The 23,871-nt window shown below is 45.8% G+C and overlaps 2 protein-coding genes and 2 long non-coding RNA genes across 4 annotated transcripts in view; 2 read left to right on the top strand and 2 right to left on the bottom strand.

Annotated features, from left to right (window-relative positions):
• Positions 1 to 9,071: 9,071 nt before the first annotated feature.
• LOC123050653 (dof zinc finger protein DOF5.8) lies at positions 9,072 to 10,632 on the top strand. Its single transcript, XM_044473413.1, has 2 exons — positions 9,072 to 9,437; positions 9,530 to 10,632. The coding sequence occupies exons 1-2, from the start codon at positions 9,324 to 9,326 to the stop codon at positions 10,079 to 10,081; spliced, it is 666 nt and encodes a 221-aa protein (XP_044329348.1). The 5' UTR covers positions 9,072 to 9,323; the 3' UTR covers positions 10,082 to 10,632.
• Positions 10,633 to 11,278: 646 nt separating this feature from the next.
• On the top strand, positions 11,279 to 11,860 carry LOC123056119 (uncharacterized). Its single transcript, XM_044479848.1, has one exon. The coding sequence runs from the start codon at positions 11,279 to 11,281 to the stop codon at positions 11,858 to 11,860; it is 582 nt and encodes a 193-aa protein (XP_044335783.1).
• A 3,505-nt stretch (positions 11,861 to 15,365) lies between these two features.
• On the bottom strand, positions 15,366 to 21,016 carry LOC123050652 (uncharacterized). Its single transcript, XR_006423812.1, has 7 exons — positions 20,237 to 21,016; positions 19,007 to 19,162; positions 16,944 to 18,097; positions 16,214 to 16,283; positions 15,920 to 15,996; positions 15,755 to 15,834; positions 15,366 to 15,635 (listed from the first exon to the last, which is right to left on the bottom strand). It is a non-coding gene; the product is annotated as an uncharacterized lncRNA (long non-coding RNA).
• Positions 21,017 to 22,202: 1,186 nt separating this feature from the next.
• The window catches only part of LOC123055217 (uncharacterized), a 9,407-nt gene continuing 7,738 nt past the window's right edge, over positions 22,203 to 23,871 (bottom strand). The window contains exon 3 of the long non-coding RNA XR_006426551.1: positions 22,203 to 22,652. This is a non-coding gene — a long non-coding RNA (uncharacterized lncRNA). The remainder of the gene's footprint in view (positions 22,653 to 23,871) is intronic.

Raw genomic sequence — 23,871 nt, 5'->3', positions numbered from 1 at the left:
GATGGTAGTGACACCGTCAAGAAGGCGAGCCTGGCTGTCAGCGAAGCGGGGAGAGAGCATCCGTGGAAGTCTACGTCCCAGATGTATGCCTTGGGTGACTTGACAACGACGACAAGGTAGGCCGCCGAGTACGCCGAGCATCTCTTCTAGAGTGCGGTCACGAGCCGCAGCCACCAGTGATAGCGCCGCGGGTGGCGATATGTACTTCTGGTCATTATATCTGGGGCTGCTCGGATCAAACCGGCCGGTCTCGATGAATGAATATATGCATATGCATGTTTGGACGGCTCAGTTCAAACTGCCGTACGACATCACGACCTGGAGTCCGTATTGAAATAGATCTGTTTAGCATCAGGGCTGCATTGGGCTGGAGTGCGTCCAAGGTTGTCATCTCGCGCGCAGCGCACAGACATACTAACAAAGTAACAATTGCACACGATTTTCTTATACTGCTAGATGTCGGAGCGACGCCATGCACGAAGAGGATGAGGTCGCGTCAGGCAGCGGCGGTGCCAGGACCCAAACCTTGTGATGTCAAGCTTTAAAATAAAAAATATTGAAAAATTAAGTAGGAACATAAACGATCATACTTTATTCCAAACATATTTACGATAATAGCCCTTTACATGCATATTTTGATATGTATAGTAGTATATATGCATAATAGCATCAATACTAATAGACTGAAATACAACTGTTGTCCAAAATCAACGAGCTTCGTGAAAAGAAATACTAAAGAAAAATCACTGTACTTATTTTTTCCCCATTAGTTTTCTGCAAAGACCACTAACCTCTCTCAAATTGGAGTCTTCGATCATCATTGATGTTTTTACTTGACTGTCACTTCTTGACAAATTTATCTGTTTACCATGACCAGACTTGAGACCTAACTGTGACAAAACAAGCTTTTGCTAAGAGAAACGAAATTGGAATTTCTTAATATGAGATGATAATTGGATTAAAAAGAAGATCTTACGATCAAATAAAACGGGAAGCGCCAAATCCTGGACGTCTGGTTTGTCCACCGGTTGCCGGAGGTGCAGAGTGCAGTACGGGGAAGCAGTGGAGGTAGCCACAGGTGCGGTGTTGCGGTCTGCGGAGAAACAGATACTGGCGAAGCAGCGGAGGTAGCGGCGCTCTCCTCGCCATGGTGTTCTGCCCAATTGGCCATTACGGGTTACACGGGCAGGAGAAAATAAAGTAGTGCGTGATTTGGGGATCAACCAGTTAGGAAAGTTTAATTACGGCTTCCTTTTGTTAAATGGGTCTGCCAGATCTCACGTATAGCTTCCTTTTATTAAATGGGCCAGCCAAATCTCAAGGAAATTAGATAACAAGTGGTCTGTGATTAGCGATGAGGTGCACATAAGCGGTGGTACGATTTGACATAATCCTGTGTAGTCAAGCGACTACACAGTTTAAGCGTGGCTTCGCCACTGGCGTCAGGGGCGTCTAGCTCTGCCCCAGGAGGCCCCGTGCTCGCCTTCGGGGAGGACGGACTTCCAGGCAGGGCGCATTGTAACACTCCAAAAAATTTGATTTGGCTTTTTCTTTATTTGATTTAAAGGAGGTTATTTGAATTTTTCTAAAAGAGGGACTCTCCTTCTCAATTTTTTTTATGACAAATATTTTCTTTAAAAGGGTCCTTCTCAATATTGATTTGTGGTCTTGAGGGTTTTACATCTTGTGTTGACTCAACACAAATATTTTCTTTGGGGAAGTTTTTGAAATCCTTTCTTTTAGAAATAACCCTATGACTTATGGATTGATTTTTCCTCATTCAAATTTTTTTTTCTTGCCATGACCTAGGTTGAAAAATTTCTTCCAAAACCCCTCCCTCCACTTTGGGTCAAGCCAAGCATCCTATTCCAGCAAGTCTCAAACTCTTTTAAATTTTATTCCTATTTATTTTATCCTCAAAACAATTTCTGTCATTCATTTTGGGCCTTGATGAGTTACAAAGGAACCACCAGACCCCTTTTGAGTTTTGGTTCCAAACGAACTCCTCTGACTAGTCCTTAGTACCCTCAACCTAGATCCATCAAGATCAAATGGTCCACAGTTCAAATTTTTCAAATTCTGCTTGCTGCAAGTTTGGACCAGATTTGCCATTTTTGGTGAAATTCATTATCTTTCTTCCCCAAAAATTCTGAGAAAAATCATGCGGCCTCCAGATGCATCAAGAGACCTCTCCACCAAAGACCAACTCCAGAAAAATTTTCCACGTGCTTGAAACATGTCGTCGAACACCTGGCATGCACTGTTTCTGTCAAATTCAGAAAAGTTCATAAATTCAGTGTTTCAGTTCAGACGACAGTGTCGTTTCTTCAGAACCGCGGCGTCAATCTCACCAGTGCACGCGTTGGCGCCTTGCTCCCTGCTCCTCCTTCTTATCCACCGCGCCGCACGGTCGCCTGGACGGTTGCGAGCGTCGGCGGTGAGCTAGCAGAGGTGCATCGCCCCCGTGAGCGGCGGCAGCAGCACTTGCTGCGGCTGCCAGAGAGGCGCAGCGAGGGACGGCGCCGTCCAGCACCGCCCACAGCGTGGCCGTCTTCTTCCCCGTGCGTGCTGCAGCACAGTCGCCGTGGCCTGAGAGGCGCAGAGCACGCTCTCTGCCCCCGACGGGCCCGTGAGGCCGTTCCGTCGAAGACTTGGAGTATCGCCCAAGTCTGGCCAAGTTTAGCTACGGGATGAAGCCAGTGATCCAATCCGCAGCTGCCCCGACCCCTAAACCCCCGTTCGACCACTGCCTCGCCGTAATCATCGCCGGAGTTATCCCGTTCTCGGCAACCGCCTCGGACCGGCTATAAAAAGGAGCCTCGAGCTCGCCTTCGACCCAGCACCACTCCTACATCTCACCAGAACCACGCCTAGCTACTAGGGAGACCTCGGGGAGGCCTTTTTCCCCGACTCCGGCCGCCCCGATCCGCTTCGGGCTCCGGCACGATTCCCTCTGGTGAGACCACCCCCGCCTCCCAGACCGTGCCAGTCGCCTCCTAGTACACCCACTCCTCTAACCCGAGCCTCAATTTGACGATTCCCTCTGCCCTCCCCGGCGAGATCCACCACCGTCCGCCGGAGTGGAGGCCGCAGTCGACGTGGTGCTCGCCGACGACCAACTCCACCACCCACTGACGCGGGAGAGCACCGTGAGTCCGTAGATACCGGAGGAGGTGACGGAACCGCGAACTTCGCCGAGCTAGACTCCGACTACTCCGAACCAGGCAAACATGTTTGAACCTTTGATATGATGAGTGTTTTGCATGTTTGCTTGAATAGTTAGTTCATGGCATGTTTATATGAGCATCAGTGAGTGTTATATTGCATGCAAGGCAACTACCAGTATGCTTCGAAACTTGATGTGATCATTTGATGGGAGATAACATGATCATGTGGTGACATGAAAGGTGGTAAGATGGTATTGTTGAAGCATGCCAGTCTTATGTCAACCGTTAAACTCCAGTGTTAACGTGGATCAAGCCACGTTACCGTCCGTCCCCTTTTCGTGCTGCCACATGTTTTCTGCAAAGAATACGGTTTAGTAAGTTGCAAACCTCTTTCCTCGTACACACCAAATAGAGGGGCTGTGATGAGGGTTCCATGGCCCTGGATTAAAGCCCGTCATCCGGTCAGGGGGCATGGGTGTTTCCGGTTGGGACCGAGAGGGGGGCACCCCTTAGAGCGCGCGATATAAATTTGATCCCATGCTACTCGAGGTTGTGGCCTCCCCGTCTTAAAGTTTTTCTTGAATGTTGCCTAGGGTGATCCCTGGCAGCGGAATGCGGAATGGGTGTGTACTGGTTAGATGTGTTTCTCCGAAAATACCGTAAACGGAACTAGTCCTTTGTGACTACTGAAATCCGTTGGCTGTGGTTAAAGAGTACAAACTCTGCAGAGTCAAATCCATCCGAGTAACCGTGTCCATGGAAGGATCTTGGTCAACACATCCATATCAGTATCAGTATCAGTCTCAACGTCCGTCTCAGCGTCAGTCTCTGTGTCAGTCTTAGTGAAAATCTCCAGTGATTAAACATGAGTAGTAAACCCGGCTGAATGTTATTCCTGTGGATGGACTAACCAGTTTATTATTTCGTACATGAGTATTTCCTTGAGATGATTTAAATTCATAAGCTACTTGAATTCAAATAATGAAATATAAGCCCTTTATGTGATGTCGCTCAGACGTCCGACTGTGGCACTCTTGTTATTTACTTTTGATATAAGCCCTTTATGTGATGTCGCTCAGACGTCCGACTGTGGCACTCTCGTTATTTACTTTTGATATAAGCCCTTTATGTGATGTCGCTCAGACGTCCGACTGTGGCACTCTTGTTATTTACTTTTGATATAAGCCCTTTATGTGATGTCGCTCAGACGTCCGACTGTGGCACTCTCGTTATTTACTTTTGATATAAGCCCTTTATGTGATGTCGCTCAGACGTCCGACTGTGGCACTCTTGTTATTTACTTTTGATATAAGCCCTTTATGTGATGTCGCTCAGACGTCCGACTGTGGCACTCTCGTTATTTACTTTTGATATAAGCCCTTTATGTGATGTCGCTCAGACGTCTGACTGTGGCACTCTTGTTATTTACATTTGATATAAGCCCTTTATGTGATGTCGCTCAGACGTCCGACTGTGTCACTCTTGTTATTTACTTTTGATATGAGCCCTTTATGTGATGTCGCTCAGACGTCCGACTGTGGCACTCTTGTTATTTACTTTTGATATGAGCCTTTTATGTGATGTCGCTCAGACGTCCGACTGTGGCATTCTTGCTATTTACTTTTGATATAAGCCCTTTTCGAGATGTCGCTTAGACGTCCGACTGTGGCACGCACTGTCGTTTATATTTCAATATGAACCCTTTATGTGGTGTCGCCCTGACGCCCGACTGCGGCATTGTTCATTTATTTTTACCTTTCAAGGCGTCGCTTCAGACACCCGATCGGTTCTCAGTTATTTTATTGGGATTTCGGGAGGACTACCGCCTGACTTCCTTTTTATTTATCGTGCAGTGCAATTTTATTATCTGAGTGCGCATTACTAATCTGCTCATGTGCATCATGTTTGCATTTGTTATATCTTATGTCCAAACTGTCTTGCGAGTACATTCAAAGTACTGACCTGGCTTGTTGATTTGGCCAGATGTTGACGAAGGCGATCTTATGGATGAAGAGTTCGATAGCGAGTCCGACGCCTAGAGGAGTCCCAGTCAGTCCCATGCGATCCTGGAATTGGTCACTTGTATTATATACGCTTCCGCTACCCAGAATAAAAGTCATCGAGCCTCACTCCGACGCTCGATGAGTTGTAAGATTTAGGAGTCATGTCACCCACTTCACTGTGACATATCCACCACCACTTTTATTGCGAGTCAGTAGTTATGCCACCATACCCTTTGTGTCATACCCGCCTTTATGTATTATATCGGCGTGCTTGTAATAAATTGTTGAGCAGTCTCAGCTTAACCCTGCATAATATTTAGTACTTCTGAATTTCTGTATCAAGGATTTGTCTGCCAGTAAGAAGGATTCTTCTATACTGGCCCGAAAAAGTGTCGGTTTCTCAATAAGTGTTTTATTGGAAAATCGGTCCTGACACGCATCGTGCATGATGACGATCAAGGTTTTTTTTTTACAAGATGATGACGATCAAGCTGTGTGCCATTGATGCGTATGGACCAGGCCCAGTACAGCCCATACGGAGACGGACGCAAATCAATTGTAACGTCTGAATTCATTAGGCTTAGAGCATCTTTAATCGGACTAGCTAATTTGATCATTTGTCCACGGACACGGCTGTCTGCATGTGTCCGCTTAAAACTCTCATTTGTCCGTACACGACAACATGTACTCGTGTTCTCCAAATTGTTGGTCCTTATCCATGGGGATGTTGGAAAGAGATAAAAAAAAGGAAAGAAAGATTGAAAGTGCTTTGAGGTGGGCCGTGTCTAACGTGATGGGTTTCTAGACACGCCGGAACACCCCACTTACTTCCCACATATGAGTTGATTTAGGAGCTCCGGTATTCCCATGGATCAAGGCGATCAAGGAGGACGAGGTTGGCCCCTCAAGGGTGATCAATGTCGAGTCAGACGATGCAGTCCAATACGATGAGGATGATGCCATTGACTGGAACGATCTTCGACGCTCTAGTCATGAGTAGGTGTTTGTATTCTATGTCTAAATTTGCATGTTTAAAAGTTTAAATGTTTGAACGGTTGGACCAAAGTATGCAATGATCAAGTTATTTTGGATGCCTGGTCAAGTTATTTTGGATGCCCTATTTTACATCATTTGCTAAGCCAGAAATATTTTGAGTGCATTAGAATCAACATTTTGGTGCCCTAAAACTGATGTTTATTTCTTGATGACTCCCAAAAACTGATTTTGAGTGCCCTATTTTACATGTCCTGTTAGTGATACTCTTGCATCTTCTCAGTCGCCTGTAGGGGAATGCTTCAACGCCCATCTTAATTCATTTTGTTTGGACTGTAACTAATTTCACCTTAACTTTTTCTTATTTTTCGAAGAAGAATTGGACCTCAGTTGCAAGCGAGCTGGTGGCCTGAACATTCTCTCCCAACTGGTAAATGATTCCTACGTACGCCTGCACTAGTCATCACTCGATCATTGCAGCATTGTTTATTCTGTGCACGCAAGCACGGGTGGGAATGGAATGGATGAAGCCGAGAATTTTGGAAGACTGCACGCCTCTGGATTCAGCGGTTAACGTCCGTGCGGCGCCGAAAGTGCACGACATTTCTCTATTCAGCCTCCCTTGCACGCCTGCTACTGCTCCAAGCTGCCCACACACTCAACTCACGTTTACACTGGACTGCACCCAGCACAACATGCTCGGCGCTTCATCCGTACCTCGTAACGCGCGCCGGATCGACCCACACACACGCGTAGGAGTGCGTACGTGTTTCGTGTGCGAGGCGCACTCGCATTCGTAGACGGCGCGGTCCATTTTTTCTCATATCTCACTAGTGTGTGGAATACTATTCAGGGCGTGTAAATGTGTAATCGTGCTGTCCTAGGGCATCTCCAAAAGAGGCCAGGTCTGGACATACAAACGGACATATACCGGAATTTGTGGGTCTAGAAGTATGTAACTTTTGAAAAGATGTTATTTCAACTAACCAAAAACCTAAATCAACCGGATCCCGAAAGTCCTGCCGGAGACATGGCTCCATACACTCTTTGCCGGCGATAAATGTACCAATGGAACGGGAATAGGGCGGGAAGAACATTATTATTTTTATACCTACACCCGGCGTGTTGCTGCCCCAAACCAAACATGAAGGCTCCCTAAAGCAAACATGAAAAACAAAATTTTGTGCCGCATCATGGCAGGTCTGGATTTGATGTCAACCGCGGGGCAGTCCAGGGCCTTGTACGGACACCCTCTTCTCGGGTGACCTATCCAGTAGCCAGGCCAGGCTGCGATTGAAAATCATTGCCATGGATCCCTCCGGCCAACGTAGGCTTCACCAACACCACTCGAGCACCACCTGACAAAGACCGACAATCGAGCCATCATCTCCTTCGCCGTTCAGAGTAACACCTCCAAGCAAGCCACCCTTGATCAAGGCCTCCTCGTCGCTGCCGCTGCAGCCATCACGCTTTGCCTGCGGACGTGCCCTCGCGGCTGCAAGAGGGGTGGCCGATGATGGCGGCTAGGGTTTTCAATCACTGTCACTGCCCTTTCTCTTGTGCGAAGCATTATGTACCAATTAAACCCTCATTCGATTTAAGTCCTCAACAAATTGAAGTGAACTATCAACCGTCGCTCAAATTTGAGTAGTCAGAAGTTAAAACCAAGTCTCGGCAAAAGATCCATTTTCTTATGCTGCTCTCTCTCGCTCAGCCGCCTCCCAGCATGCACCCCCCCCCCCTCCCCCGACACCATGTAGCTCGGCAGATCTCCTGACCCACCTTTAATTAACTCACTGGCCGCTGCCACCAGGAGCTCACAACCTGCCTGGTAAACACTCGGGCAGGGGAATGGGAGTTTGCACAAAGGTGTTGATGGAGCGATTAGGCACGGAAAGTATATTTTTACTCCCATTCTCTTGTTTGGTGTATGATGGGAATTTACGTGGGATAAAACTCTGCTCACGAATTAACAGGCACCAAAAAAAAATCGATGGGCTTCCCTAACTCCCATTCCCCTTCTTCCACAGTGGAGCCGTGTCCGAGATTCACCGTCACGCCCTCTGCGCATAAGCATCGACCAGCCACGAGAGAACGCAGAAACAAAACCCAGGACGGTGACAGCGCCGTCGCCTTCGCGTGTCAGCGTGTGGCCCCGCCGCGTAGAAAAAGCGGCACCGACCATGTCCCCCGTTGTCCTCTCTCTCGCCTAGGCTATCTCGCCAACCTCCGGCGGGTCCCGGGCCGCGTCACCCTGACGCGACGAGCAGAGCACACGACGACCGCCAGCTCGCGTCCGCCCCCATCGCTCCTCGTTCATGCCCGCCGCGCACGCAAAACACAGTGGATGGATGCATGCGTCAGTGTCACCTCGTGTCCGGCCGGCGCCCCCGCTTGTGCCGCCTGCGCAGTGGCCCGGTGGCGGCGACGGCAGATGTTGATGCGACGACGCCCACTCGCCGATCACGTATAAACGTACAGAACAGTTGGGTCGCGTTCGTCGATCACACATCACAGTATCTCGGCACAGTGCCGCGGGAGGACGTCTACATGCGCATCTGGACCGGACTGGTTAGCTGCCAGCGGCAAGTTGCAAGATTCCATCTATCCACCACGACCGAGAGCTCTCCAGTAGTCCAGTCTCCTCTCCACACCATGGACACCCGACCTGCCGTTCGGTTTCCTCGGCAAACTGAACGCTCCTACTCTACTCCTACTGCTAATAAGGCATGGCCGTGCGCGTCGGGTCCTCGTCGCCGGTCGTGCCAGACAGACATATATAGAACGCGACGGCGACGCGCGTGGGGTGCACCGTGCACGGTGGAGGAAGCAACCTTCGGACGCAAGGAGAGCATCTTGTTCTGCCGGCTTCTATATATAGGACACCCGCTGGACGCACGTCCTCACATAGGTTACCACTAGTAGCCAGTAGGCCAGGGCCAACCGCTCCCGTCGATCGATCCGTCAGCCCCATCATTATCTGATTGCCGCCGCCGCTTGCCGCCCATCCAGCTCACACTGACCGCTGCGTCTCACTCTCTCCTTCCTCTCCCTACTTAGCTAGCTACGAGTAGCTCGATCGGTTAGAGCTAATCACCACGCCCGCAGCTCCTTTTAAGCGACGGCCGGGGCATGCGCTGCTCTGCTCGCACCGCAAAGGATGGCTCCAGCTTCCGCCTCTCTCCTCCCCGCCGCCAGCTCCAACGCCGGCACCAAGCGCCCTTTCGCTGCGGAAGCCTCCGACGCTACTGAGCTTCCACTGGCACTCCCGCAGGTCAGCCACTGCTCTGCTCACTGCGTACTTACATGACTACACGTACGGCAACTCCACGTACTGATGCGCGCGCGCGGTGAACTGGTGATCAGGTCCAGGAGAGCGCGGCGGGCAAGAAGAACGGCAACGGCCAGAGCCCGCAGCAGCAGGCGAAGCTGGAGTGCCCGCGGTGCAGCTCCACCGACACCAAGTTCTGCTACTACAACAACTACAGCACCACGCAGCCGCGCCACTACTGCCGCACCTGCCGCCGCTACTGGACGCATGGCGGCACGCTCCGCAACGTCCCAGTCGGCGGGGCATGCCGCCGAGGCGGCAGCAGCAAGCGCCGCAGGCCCTCCGCCGAGCCCCAGACGACCTCCTCTGACTCGCCGCAGCCGAACCTGGAGGAGACGCGCGCTCTCTCAGACCATCCGCTCCCAGTCTTCCCATTCCTCACCGATGGCGGCCCCGTCTTCCTGCCGCAGTTCGATCTCGGGCTCGGCGGGTTCCCCTGGACACCAGCGACCACAGACCGCCTCTACGGCGGGCTCGCGGCGCCGTGGGGTGGCTGCGACGGGGCGCTCGCCCCCACCGGCGCGACGGGAGCGTGGGACGACTTCGGCGGCCTGGAGCTCACCTGGCCCCCGGCGGCCGGCAACTGATGATCGGCGTCGTCATGTCAGTCAGCGTGTCGCCGGCGCGTTCGAGGCTCCTGTTTTATGATCGCAGCCTCCTGTGTCAAACCAGACATCCTTGACCACACTAGTGATCTGATTACGTAGCTCGATCCATTTCAGGTTATATTTGCATGTATGGATGTGGCTAGCAAGCGTCTGAGTAACCAGGCTCGCTGTTAAGTACTTTTCCTCCTGGTTTTGGTGCTCTAGGTAAACCTCAGTAAGGGAATAGTAATGCGTGCAACTTGAGTCTAGCCATGCATGTTAGTAATTAGTCAAAGCAATGGCGTTTTCTTCTTCAAACTATTCAACTGGTAGTGACGACTTGTGAGCTGAAAGCATAGGAGGAGAGGGAGAGAACGATTTCGGATGACAAAAATCGACTTGAATATGAGTTAGAGACAATCCTAGTCGGTCTCCATGCATACTCACTGGTTGGTATTATCTCTCTATACATCTGTATCTAGACAAATACTCGCTCCGTTTGTAAATATAAGACCTTTTAAAGATGTTAATACGGACTACATATGAATGTATATAGACATACTTTAGAGTGTAGATTCACTCATTTTGCTCCATATAAGTTTGACATCTAAGAAAACTAATACATCTGATAATGTGAAATGAAGTATATCCTTATTTATTCGAAGAAAGCCGATTTCATAATCATTTTAAAAACAAAACAAAACATAGTAACACCATGCGGCAATCCACTTTCCCTAGAATTGCCAAAAGGGGCACAGAAAGTTAAACATGACATGTTTTATTTTTGTTTTGTACAACACCATGCGAACGCCTTGATAGTGTGCGATCCTACTCGTATGTTAACCCACCTTGGAGGCCAAGGCTCTATATTCTATCCATAGAACTATCATTTATGTGCAAAGTTCTATTCCAGAACTAGCATTCGTGTTCTCTGCATGGTTGTTGGAGGGTGTATATTGATCTACAAAAATAAAAATATTCCGTGTTCCCTTACTTGAGTATTTTCGTATCAATCAATTGTGACCATCTAGAAAATCTTGGCTGTAAAATGGGCACATGTACACATTGACCATCGGAAACAAAAAACTTTAATGTTTCCATCCATATTTGCACCGATTATGGCCATCCAATTTATAAAATCTGGCTATAAAAAGGACTCCTCCCCCTCCTTCTCCTCACACCAACCAAATAGAAGTGATGGCTCGTCGGGGGAAGGCTAAGATCCAATGGATCGCTGACGCTGCGAAGCGCAAGGCGACAATGAGGAAGCACTTGCCCATGCTTGTGAAGAAGGCTCAAGAGCTTGCAATCCTTTGTGACATCCAAGGTTGTCTCTTGTGGCACCTTCCAGGCCAGGCCCAGACGGACGTGCTCTGGCCATCGCTGAAGGAAGCTAAAGAGATCCTGCAGCAGTACAACCAGTGGTTGGAATCAAAACAATGCAAGAGTAAGCAGCAAGACGCTGGCTTAATCCAAGATATCTTCAACAAGGCGAATGCCAAGTTTTTCGAAGTCCAATGGCAGAACATCGACCTGAAGATCAAGGTCGTGCTTAGTGACCTCTTCGTCAGTGACTATCGGGGCTTCGATGACATGCCCGATCACATGTCCCTCGTCCTCAAATGGAGGGTGGAGAAGCACCTTATGGACATCAACGCAAGCCTGGAGAAGCTCCGTTTAGGGTCTGCACATGCATTGTCTCCAGCGCAACAACAAGATGTGACAGTGTTGCCAAAGACCGAGGTAGTATCAGTGGTTAATCCTATAACTATGTTCTGACCACCTCCTCTGATGGCGCAAACTCCTTTTTTGTAGGAAGATGTCTTTCCTATGGTCCGAGTTCTCGATGATGTCCGGATGGTTGGTCATGTTGCCATGGATCCGTCGCCCCCTTCAATGGTTAGTCTGTCAACTTATCATGATGTTGATGCTCCCATGACCCTGGATCGTGATCCCCGCCATGGTACTCTGCCATAATGCCTACAATAGCCACAACCTGCCTACTGGCAGGAACTATGTGACATCTTCATCAAGGCATGGATATTTTTCTCGTCGTTGTTAAACCACCCTTCGACTATGTCAAGAAGTTCTCTCCTATACCTACTGCGTTGTCTACATGTAGATATGTGGCGATCGATAGATCTACCATTTTATTTAGTTTATTTTGCTTGATTAACTATTTTTGTTCTCGAAGCCTTAGGCCCATTTTCAGAGTGTCAATAGGGTTCCAAGAGAATTTTGAAATTTTCTTAGCGGATGTGTTTCCTTCCCTAAATGTCGTGCATTGTACTTGACAATGGATTTTACAATGTAATCTTTTTATGTCACTATTTAATGGAGAATTGGTACTAAGAAATTCGCTGGCACCAATCTTGATTAATTATCTGCTTTTGCTCTTGTTTGTTGCCTTTTTTTTCCTATGAGTTGTATGACTAGCTCGTTTATTCCTTTTTTCATCGTGGAAGTACAAGACAGACATTGAAACTAGTTGTATACCAACATGCACATATGATGGTACATGTACGATGGCCAACTACAATTAAATATTTTTGCATATGGTTCAACGGTTGCATATATACATAATCCTAATGCATGCAAACTTAAGTCGGTCAGCTGATTAGTTGAGTTGAGAATTCTAAAAAGAGGAGGAAATTGACTATCATAAAAACTAGTCATGGACAGGGATGTGTGGAAGTTAGCTATCCACGTGCGACAACCATGACTAGGTGTCAAGATCTTATGGGTATTAACTCTAGCTAGCATACCTTAACTTTATTTTTTGGGGACTGAATGGCTTTGACAGCAAACCACTAGGACGGGCTTTGAAAAAACACTCCGACACGTCCAGAGCTGTAACCAGGAATTCAGATCCCCGGAGAGATACAAATGGGCCCTAGTGTTTTTTCTTCTCATATAACTAAGGCATATTTTAAAGTATCTACAGTATGTACTAACCTGAATACACTGTATGGGGAAAGCAGGGGACAACCTCAATACCGACTTCAAGCAGACAATCAAACGATGAACTTGTCTTGACGGGACTAAGTTCCAGCAATTAGGAACCCTTCAAGCTCATGATGCCAAACAAACACTTGAAGGCACTTACTTATTCGGTTTTCATCAGCTCATGAAAACGGACCTAAAAGCACAACAACCAACAATGAATTGGGGCCATCGTTAACGTCAAAACAACAGATTCCTCTGTTGGCATTCTTGCTTGCTAATTATCCACTATCAAAAGAGCAAAAGCAAAATTTGGTGCGCTTTGGGTTTTCAATATCAACTCACAAATGAGATAGATATTACAAGAAAATTAATCGTATTTATAAAATTATAAAGATTTTCTTAATTCCCAGCCTAATCAACCAAGAGAAAAGCAAAAAAAAAAAGGAAAACTCAATCCTTGAAAGAAAAAAACAGATTGCTCGTACATCCAAGGCCCCAGTTACCAAATGGGTCCTCAATGAGTCGAGTATAAAACTGGTCGAGCTTGTATTCATTCTATAATGAAAACTTGAAATGTAAAAAACAACAATTTTGCTAGAACTCATCTAGATGAGATATAATTTGGTCTCATTCACATTTTATAGCCATTGGATGTGATGCTATAAGATGCGTGTGTGCTGACGTGGGTTGTATCTGTTCTTGTTTTCCAGATGAATGAGACCAAATTATATATCATCTAGATGAATTCTAGGTACTCCCAAAAAACATTGTTTTTAAGTTAGGTTGTAAATAGTGATGCATGTAACCACACTGGCATACAAGTTTTTTGCAGCATGCATGCAATGATGCATGTACTTCAACCCTGTTCACACACTCTAAGAATAAGCACACATAACACAACACAGCAAACAGTAACCTTAGTCGCTATCATCCTAATCAGAGAAATGCGTATTTTTTTAGACACCTCGGTTTCGGGATCCTGCTGGAAAGCTCTTGTGGATTCGTGACAGATCATGCTAATTAACTAACAATTCGTATTAGCATGACAAATGCATCGCGCTCCCACAGTAGATACCAGTTGATGAGATCCATGACCAGCAATTGTCCTTTTCTATGTGTGTTGAGTGTTGACCTGTATATGGCCGCAACTAGTCGCCATCTTTACACATATTTCCTCTGTAAACTAATATAAAAGCGTTTAAATCACTAAAGTAGTAATCCAAACACTTTTATATTAGAGCAAGTACAATAGTGGGCTTATAGCGTGCTTACATGGCAATTTTATATGGAGGAGAGAGACATGAAAAAGTAAAGGGAGTGGGCTCTCATGCAAGAGTCTGACTATATGCGTGCTCCAAGACAGATGCAATAAATGTGAGAAAAGAGATAGAGAGAATATTTTAAAAAGTACTAATCTTATAGCTAACCTTATTGTATAAGCGACTATATGTGTTGGCTATAGATGATATGGCAACATCTTATAGCCAGCAGTTGGCTGTATTAACCATGCTCTTAGTTTATGGAAGGAGTACATATGTATAAATTAATATATTCCTTTCGTCCCATATAAATGTACTAATAAGTATATTAATGCAAGAAATTAATATGTTGATGGCAGATTAGCAGGGCGAGAGGGGAAGTAGGAGGCGTGCGTATACGTACCAGCCGTTCGAGATCACGAGCACGGCCAGGATAAGAGTCATGACTCATGAGCATCATTGTCTAAGCGCAGCTTGTGATCGAGCTCATGATTACTACTTTACTCATGAGCATGATTGATGGCAGACAACTAGTAGTTCTCAATAATCACTAGATCAGGAGTTGGTGCGAGGGTGCCGGTCCCAACGTTTTAGTTGGACGGGTAATGCTAAGTTAATAGGAATTCAAGTTTAGCGTCGAGTTTTGTGCTTTTATGAACCACAAAAGATAGCAACTCGACATGAAGTTCGATAACGAAAGCGCAGCCACTCAACATGAAGTTCAATAGCAAAATTGTGAATATAGGAGAGGGAGTAATAAGAGCGTGAATATTATAAAGGAGAGACAACAATGAAGCCGTAGCTACTAAGCATACTAATAAGTGGCTTCATTCAACCACCTTGTCGATCAACTTCATTGGTGTCACTTCATACTAATAAGTGGCTTCATTCACTGCCTTTTTTGATAAACTTGACAGGCGCCACTTCACATGAAGCTGATGCAAATAACTTGTGAGATATACGGTATATCATGATTTCTATATAGGAGGATAGGTTGTGAAATTTTCAATCCAGCAAAAAAAAAATTAGAAACACTCGCAGACTGCTGCATGCATTGTACAAAGAATAATGACCAAGGTAGCATTTAGAATCCATTTAGTTTGCTGCAAAGGAAATCCCAAGGACAAAGAGGTTACATAGAGTAGCATACTAACTGCAACATGTGCTTATTCTTGAACAACATAACAACATGAACTAACCAGATGCGTCCAATCCATAAATAAATGTATATCGGACAACAGGGCGCCATAAAATCGAAGCTAACAGAGCCACGTGACACTGTCCTAGAAGAGACACCCCCTTAGCCAACCATCCTTTCTTCACGCATCCACAAACAAAAGGATAAGGTCCTGCATATATCGATTTCCAACCCGTACATAATCAAGATGCTCATCGCAAGAGTCATTGAAGTGAGAAAGAGAAGATCAAACAGGCGTACAAAAAGGGAGAGCACATAACAACATCTGACCTCTCTGGTTTCAGTGGCGCATGGCCTTCTTGGTTTTAATGGAGAGCACATCATCAGCCAACGGCACATCCCGCAGTTCACTACGGAGAGGGAAAACAGTCAGACCAACTTATGAAGTACTGATGTATCAAATAGAAAGCACCGGAGGCAAGTAGAAGCATATACCTTACCGTCCACCTCGTCACCTTGAAGACGCACTTATGCAGTAGTGAAACTTCTGGTGTCGTGTCTGGTGCACCAACCTACCATGGATCAAGAAGATTTTATCAAAGATGGAAATGTTTGAACTATGCACACAATGTTAAATAGCTAGTCCGCAACTTAACATGACAGATGGTGAGCAAATACACATAGAAAAAGAAGGCACAAATGCATTGCTTGGTTCACGCATGCACAAGGCATATGTTTCACCCTCCCCACTCTTCTACTCCCTCTCCAACATAATGTATATGTATATACCTTCATCATCATTGATGTATATCGGGTAGCGCCTCCTTGGCGCTGTCAAACTGTAGTTGCTATTATAGTCCTAGAAAGAGTGAGAACACATCAATGCATTTACTCATACTTACACAGAACAAAGTTCAATGTAAATGTATATTATTATTTGTACATGCAGTTTCTACTGGAGTCCTAAAAAGAGTGGAATCAGTGTGATCTGAGACAATGGACCAAAACAAATTCAAAATTTATTTCTTGCACAAGTCTATTTGCATATGATTTTTAATTTGGACATAAATAAAGGAAGCCATCTGTCATGATATTTAACTGAACTAAATGTTCAATACTATGTCAACAATTAAACCTGGCATTGACAAAAACTCATGGGATTACCAAAATTATATTTGTATCCGAAAACCCAACTATCTATAGAAAATCAGAAAGAATAAAAAAGGACCATCTGATCAAATCTTCTCATACGACATAGTCGACTATGCCACAACGATGTGCATTCTACTTTGACACTATTTTTTCTTCTTCCACTGAAACATGCGACTAAAAATACCAAACCAGAGTTTACAATCAAATACCAAACCAAACAACTACACAGGAGCCATCATGGCTATATCAAAATCATATTAATATCAAATTTCTGGAGCAACCAGTAACCACTTAAATAAATGTTTCTAAAGCTCAAGTGAAGAAAATATCTCATAGGAGGAAACCAGATGGGAAGGAGTTGCAATACCTGTGGGCGGGTTGGAGATGACAAGGACGCCAGCAAGGAAGGCAAACCAGGTCTCTTTCTTCTTTTTGTAAGCGTTTCTTCTACACGATTTGGAAGGTGTGACAAAAAAATATCCAGGTGTGAGCTTTTGAGCTTTATCCCATCAGTTTCCCACATAAATCAGTCGTTCCAATTTCCTTAGGTTGTATCATGTAATAAAAAGACAGAAGAATTTATATGTTTCTCTAACAGAGGAGCAATTTCTAGAAAATATAATGTATGTTCAGAAAAAAAAATACATGACTCGGTATAATGAACGTTGGGCAGAACATATCAATACTTCAATTGTGACCTAGAACAAATAGTTTAATCGGAATGGTCCATTTGCTTGCTAATCCTTTGAGAGCTTATTTGGTTGAAACATAAGAAAATTTTCCTAAAGTATGTGGTCTCGGAACGGAGTTCAAACAAACATTCGCGAAAGGTATTTAAAAAACATCATATCCTAAATCACTGTTCTACACTTATATAACCTCTACATTAGTTGTGTAGGCCACAAAATTAAGTCACGAACATATCACCTGAAACGAAATGCCTTCAGATACATCATCTGCTGGTTGTTTTTAGTAGATTCTTTGTTTTTTGAAAGAATTGTGTGATCAAACTATTTATGATTATCAAGTAGAGGTGCATACATGAACTATATAGTGAAAAGAGTCTTCCAAGCATCTAGTTTATTAGTTGGTTTGAAACAAGGATGAAGAAAACCATTTCATTTCTTTTAGTAGCAATAATTTTCTACACAAATGCAAACTCACTGGCCACATACGCATGGTGCTTAGATGGACAGAACTCTCCAAACAAATCTGCAAAATAAAACACACGAATCAAACTCAAAGATCATCACATAAATGTAATTCGCTTGTATGGTGACACTTTTGATTTGAACCTCAGCTTCTGTGGCTATTAAAATTCATGATGAAAATACCTATCAATATAATACTTGTTGGTAATTCACTAACATTAGAAGAATTATAACTGCACAACCCACGAATTTAAGACGATAATCTGGACGACCTCTCTTGGAGGTACCACCTGCACCTCTACTTGTTGCAATCCAAGATAAAGTGCACGTTGTTGATTGAGTTTGAAGGTAACCAGCACCAATTGCTCTCCTGCATAATTGAAGTCAGCCCATGAACCATCCTGTCTTGCCTCCCACGTCCTATCCACAAATTATCAGGTCTCTTATACAGGCAAGCGCATAACAGGGTCATTCTGCGACCATGAAGCAAGTGCAACCGCAAATTCACACGCATGACACAACGCTACCAGAATCACAAGAACAAGTCATTCTGCGACCATGAAGCAGTCAGGCAACGAGAAAGGGAAGGAGCCCGAAAAATCCTTCAAGGACCGACCTAGCTAACTTCACACATCAGGCAAGCAAAAAACATGAATAACAATGAGTACAATTTGACAAATACATTGTCTCCATTGATTGATCATCTTCTGCAGGCCCTCTCATCTATCAAATAAAAAACCATAGAGGTCACAATCAAGTAAGAACAGTATCCTAATTTGGGAACTTCAATCCAGAACCGGCGAAACCTAGGAATGAGTTATCCTTTAATGTAGAGATAGATTTGGTTATTAATCGGTTTGTTGTCCTATAGATTCTAAAGACATAAACAAGAAATAAAAAAACAGTACCCTGATTTTGGAACTTGAATCTGCAAACATGGTGTCTAACTAAGAATCAGAGTCATGCTCAAGATAAAGGTGCACCTCAATAGATTCATGTGGGCTGCCTCTTGCTGTCATTGCAGGATCGTTTGGTCAGATCCAGAAAAAACTCAGAATTTAGCCAAAATAAAAACACTGATTGAGAGCACAAGATTCACGGCTGATAATTGTACATCTAAGAAAAACTAAACACAGAATTTTCTCTTGACACCAGCATAACAGGGTATCAAATCGCACCGTTCTTCCTCCCATTTGTTCTCAAAGTAAACTGTTCTAATATGCTAAACATGATTACCGGTGCAAATACAAATAAAATTAAGTGATTCCCTTTTTATTACCTGTTCCAAGTATGCACTGCTGAACCTGGGAAATGACCACCGCCGTCATCAATTCCTCCACTAGGATGCACCCCTAAGGAGTCCAGATGAAATACGATTGGTCCTGAATTACTCATTTTTCCAGGAACACAGATAATCACCAGGCTCCAGTGTGCCCTAATTAACAAAGGCAAAAAAGCATTTAGCAGAAATACCAAAAGAAGTATAATGTCTTAACCTCATAGCCTTATAGGGGACAACACAACGCTTGCAAAACAATCTTATCCTCACACAACGCTTGTGAGAAATCAATGTATTTGGCCATTTTAAGGATCGAAAGAAAGCAAAAGATCACTCCCAAGTACTTGGTTCTCTTTCTCATTCTGAATAACTTTCTGGATGCCTTCTTTTTTCATTTGAATGTGGCATATCATATTGTGAACACAAAAAAGTAACCAGCAACTTAGTATTTCTGCTTAATGGAAAAAGTTAAAAGACATGAAAAATACAAGAATTGGATCATATGAAGAAAGACATCACAGAAAAGACATATCATCGATTTGATTACCCAAAGTAGAAAGTCATTCACAATCTAAGAAGTTTTAGTCACCCGAATCATTTCAATAATCCATTTGACTGCCTGGGACATGATGCATATGAAACACTACGGTGGTCTAGCCGATCATAGAGAATAACGAAGATGCTTGGAACATGACGTACATAAGATGCAGTGGGAATATTACCTACAACCAATTGTACATACTTGGTCTGAATTCATAAATCAAGAATTAAGTGAAACGCATGCCAGAGAAGGAATTACCGCAGGTAGTTGTCCTAAATCTATCTGTACTTAGCAGCCATGTAGTAAAAGACTAAAATTGTGGAGCGGTCCCTCCACAATTTGTAATCTGAAGGGACATCTAAGAGGACCCATCATAGCCACCATGGCACTGGTTTGTTTGGTAGCATTTGACGGAAAAAAGCAATACCTGTGTAGACCAACACACGTCCCACTACCAAACACAAAGGGAACTACCGAACAAAATTAAGCAAGGCAACAAAAGTCTCTCCTGCAAAGAGAACAACATGCCTGGTATTTCGGGAATAATACGAGAAACTAAAACAAGATAGACCACCAACCAAGCCACAGGAAAATCACCTAGCCTTTAATAAAGAACCCTAGGCTGCCATGGAAAAACCATTCACACCAATATTGTTGAGAAAGGAGGATTAAAGAGAGGAGGGCTAAACCTGCAGATCCGTGGATGTAGCTATGGCAGGAAGGCGACCACGAGCACAAATCGGACTCGGGCATGTACGGGAATTCGAGGAACTTGAGACAACAACAATCCTGCGAAAATATCAGACACACAATCAATGGAAATATGGAAACATAGAACTGAAGGAGAACACCAGCACCTCTATCAGGGGAACGGATCACCTGGCCGTCAGCGAAATGGCTGCGTTGGGGAGCACCAGCGCCGTGTCACCCTGGGCCTCCTCACCGCCGAAGGGCACTCCTACAGCAATGGATTGGGGGTCCGCGGCTAGCTTTGACAGGGCTTCTCGGCCGCTCCTTGGGGTGGGGCTTCGCCCAGATCCAATCGGGATTGGGTGTGGGGCACTGCCGAGGGCGGGTCGCCGGCTGGATCCGTGGCTGATGGCGACTCCCTCACCCTCTGTCCCGCTGGTCTAGCCATGGGGAGGGGTGGTGCTCGTGGATGGATTCCTGGACAGAAATAGGAGGGAGGAGACGGAGAGGAGCCGTCGGAGTCCACCGGAGCCGCGCCGGCGGCGAAGGCGCTGCCCTGCCCAGCCCGAAACCCTAGCCACGGCTGAGGGCCGCGAGCGAGCGTGAGAGGTCGTGCGCCGCGGTTCTAGCCGGATAGGAAGAAGAGGCGGAGCAAGGGGAGTCCTCGATGTGGGGAGGAGGCGCCGGGAAGCGTGAGGTCAGGGACGGCGGAGCGCGGCGGCGGCGCGCGGGGGAGGACAGGAGCGCGGTGGGGAAGGACGGGAGCGAAGGAGAGGGGCACGAGTGGGGGTGGGGGTGAACCAATCGGGCGCTCTCCTCGCCCATACGTGAAACCCAGCCATCCACACCGCGCCACGCACGACCACACACGTGAAAAGACAAAAATGCCCTCGGCGGGGCACGGGAATAACGGCGGTGGCACGAGATCTTTATAGCGGGGTGTGAAACTGTTCATTGTAGCAGTAACTCCATGTCGATCCGACGGCCTAGCTCCTCCCACCGCTCGATCCGACGCCCAGAAACGCATCAAGAGACTCGATCCGATGGCCGACAGTGGCTAAGATCTGAGAGAGCTCATGTTCTCCCTAGATACTTATTCCTGGATATGCGGCCGCAGTTCCGATCGCCTACAGCGTTGAGTCGCTGTCGCTGCAAACGTGGGTCGGCAGGACACCGTTTTATTGTATTATCTCACTTGTGGATCCATTCCAAACGTGAGCCCTCCATCCAAAAAAATCCATTGTATCGCGTGAATTCATTGTGGTTAGAGTGAAATGCGCCATTGGTCTATTAAGTCAAACTGATTGTATCCTTTAGGCCACAAGCTCAAGAATAAATTGGGCTCAGTTGCAAGCGAGCTGGTATATAAAGCACGCCATACCGGCCTGAACATTCTCTTCCGATCGGTCCGCATCCAATGCAGCATTACTTATTTTGTGCGCGCACGCACGGTGGGGTTGACGGAGCTGAGAATTGGAAGGCTGCACGGCTCTGTAGCCAGTCCAAGGGTTGACGTCCCTGCGTTGCCGAAAGTGTCATTTCTCTATCGAGTCTTGCACTCCTGGTACTGCCCGTGGCTAATCTTCTGCCGACACACTCAACTCACGTTTACACTGGACTGATCCATCACCGCGGCAAACATGGTAGCCGCCTCGTAACGTGCGCCGGATAGACCCGATTGCCTACACACGTAGGAGTACGTGTTTCGTGTGCGAGAAGCATTCGCATTCGGCCAATCCATTCTCACTACTAGTGTGTGGGAATACTACTGCTTAGGGCGTGTGATGGTGCTATCTTAGCAATGCAACCTAGAACAGCTGCAATGAAACCTGGTACATATTTTCTAGTACTCACTTATTTCTGAACGGAGGGGGAGTAGTTCATTGTGTTTGTATAATATGTTCTTTGTCTTCTCTAAATGTCATACATGACCTCCATTCCATAATACTTGCAACAAGTATTATGGAACTGAGGGAGTACAAGATAAGAGTATGTTATCAATAATTGTACATGCAAGCCCTTACAATTTCGTTCTTGCTATTTCTCGGGCAATAAGCCAGCGATAATCGGCCAATTCGGAAACAAAAGTACGGTGATGCACAAATCTATACTCCTGTAAAATACAAAGGGATTGAAAGAATTTGATCAGAAGGATAACGATATCGACTATTAGAAAACTATTTTTAGGACGACTACTACACTCTCAGAAATTTCTCCCCTTGGGTTCCACTGTTTCCTTTCTCGACATTGCTCTCGCCGCCTGCTTCTCCATCTCGACCTACAATGTCCTGTCAGCATCACCGTGACGCTTGCTTCTTTCCCTTGTGCTCACTCTGCATACTATACGCGTCGTCTCATGTTTTCTCCCCATTTTATTGCACTCCATCGCCCCGTGTCTAGAATTTCAAAATCATTCTGGAAAAAATTGATTAAAAATGAGATGTTTACAATTGAATTTAGTTTAAATATCGCCAGAAATTTCAAGACAATTTCCTTGGTAGCCCTCGAAATCACCAAATTCCAGTGAAATTCTCATGAAGTTTTTAACTATGCCCTCACTTGATTCTCGAGGTACTCTCCGGTAACGTGCCGCTTGACAGAGATGTCTATCTTGTAGATAACTAACGTAATTGGCTGAGCCGTGTCTATCGTTCGAGATTTGCAAGAGTGAGGAGAATCGAAGATCGCAGATCACATGGCCATTCTTATCGCATTTGCTAATCTCAATTCCCTGAGGAAAAAGGTGCATCGGTCAATTTGGATAAAGTAGAACGTATAACCCCGAGCCAGAGACGGAGGCGCCACGATTAGCTGAGGCGTCAATGGTGGTAGCAAGTCGGAGGCATTGAAATGTTTGGATAGGGTATGGGATTTTTGGACACAACGTTGACAGGTTTGAGGTTTAGAGGGATGGCCGGTGACGGCAGCGCCGCCGACTACGAATGGCGTGGGGTCGCCAGTTTGAGAGGGAGCTCGCGAGGATGATCCGGTTAAGGAGGAAGCACTGCCAACCGTTAGATTTCAGCCGACACGGCTGTAAAAATAAAAAATGTAAAAGAAAAAACAAGAAGCTAACAATGAATACATGACCCTTTTTGTCTAGGACCCTGATAAGTGTCACACGTCAGGTGCAAGCGCAAGGCAACTCCGAACATTTTCGACGACAAGTTTAGTTACGTGAGGATGACACCTTTAGTTGCTTAGCATGGCAATTTTCATGCTTCGGTTTATTTTTGGCAGGAACTTATCTTTTGTCACTGGAATTTGCCATCCTTACGTGCTTGGAATTGCCATCAAAAAACGTCAGGGCCAGAGTGGCACGCACCTGACATGTGACACTTATCATTTGCGTTTGTCTATGTGTCGTCCCCAATGTTTCCTCTCCGGATTTGTGCAATACTGGCAAGAATCAAGATTAAGCCACACGACTATATAACACCATTGATTTAGACATAAAAAGATCTTAATATATTTAGAGGCAAACAGAGCTAGCAAATGCGGCATCTACAGCCGGACCTAGTAAATGCGGGGCCCTAGATGTCCACAGACACACACGGACACGTCCGTGGCCAGTGATTGGTAACCCCTCAAATGCCCGTGACCACAACCAGATACCTCATATCCGACCCCCCCC

This window comes from Triticum aestivum, chromosome 2D (assembly GCF_018294505.1).
Source record: "Triticum aestivum cultivar Chinese Spring chromosome 2D, IWGSC CS RefSeq v2.1, whole genome shotgun sequence".
In the NCBI taxonomy this organism is placed as follows: domain Eukaryota; kingdom Viridiplantae; phylum Streptophyta; class Magnoliopsida; order Poales; family Poaceae; genus Triticum; species Triticum aestivum.
The sequence above is the reverse complement of the archived record's forward strand: the minus strand, read 5'-3'. Positions and strand labels throughout refer to the sequence as shown.

What these genes read in the sequence shown, in the direction of transcription:
- LOC123050653 (XM_044473413.1), top strand. Translation starts at nt 9,324, where the DNA reads ATGGCTCCAGCTTCCGCCTCTCTCCTCCCCGCCGCCAGCTCCAACGCC. An exon ending in TTCCACTGGCACTCCCGCAG is followed by an intron (nt 9,438 to 9,529) that starts GTCAGCCACTGC and finishes ACTGGTGATCAG; the next exon opens with GTCCAGGAGAGCGCGGCGGG.
- LOC123056119 (XM_044479848.1), top strand. Translation starts at nt 11,279, where the DNA reads ATGGCTCGTCGGGGGAAGGCTAAGATCCAATGGATCGCTGACGCTGCG.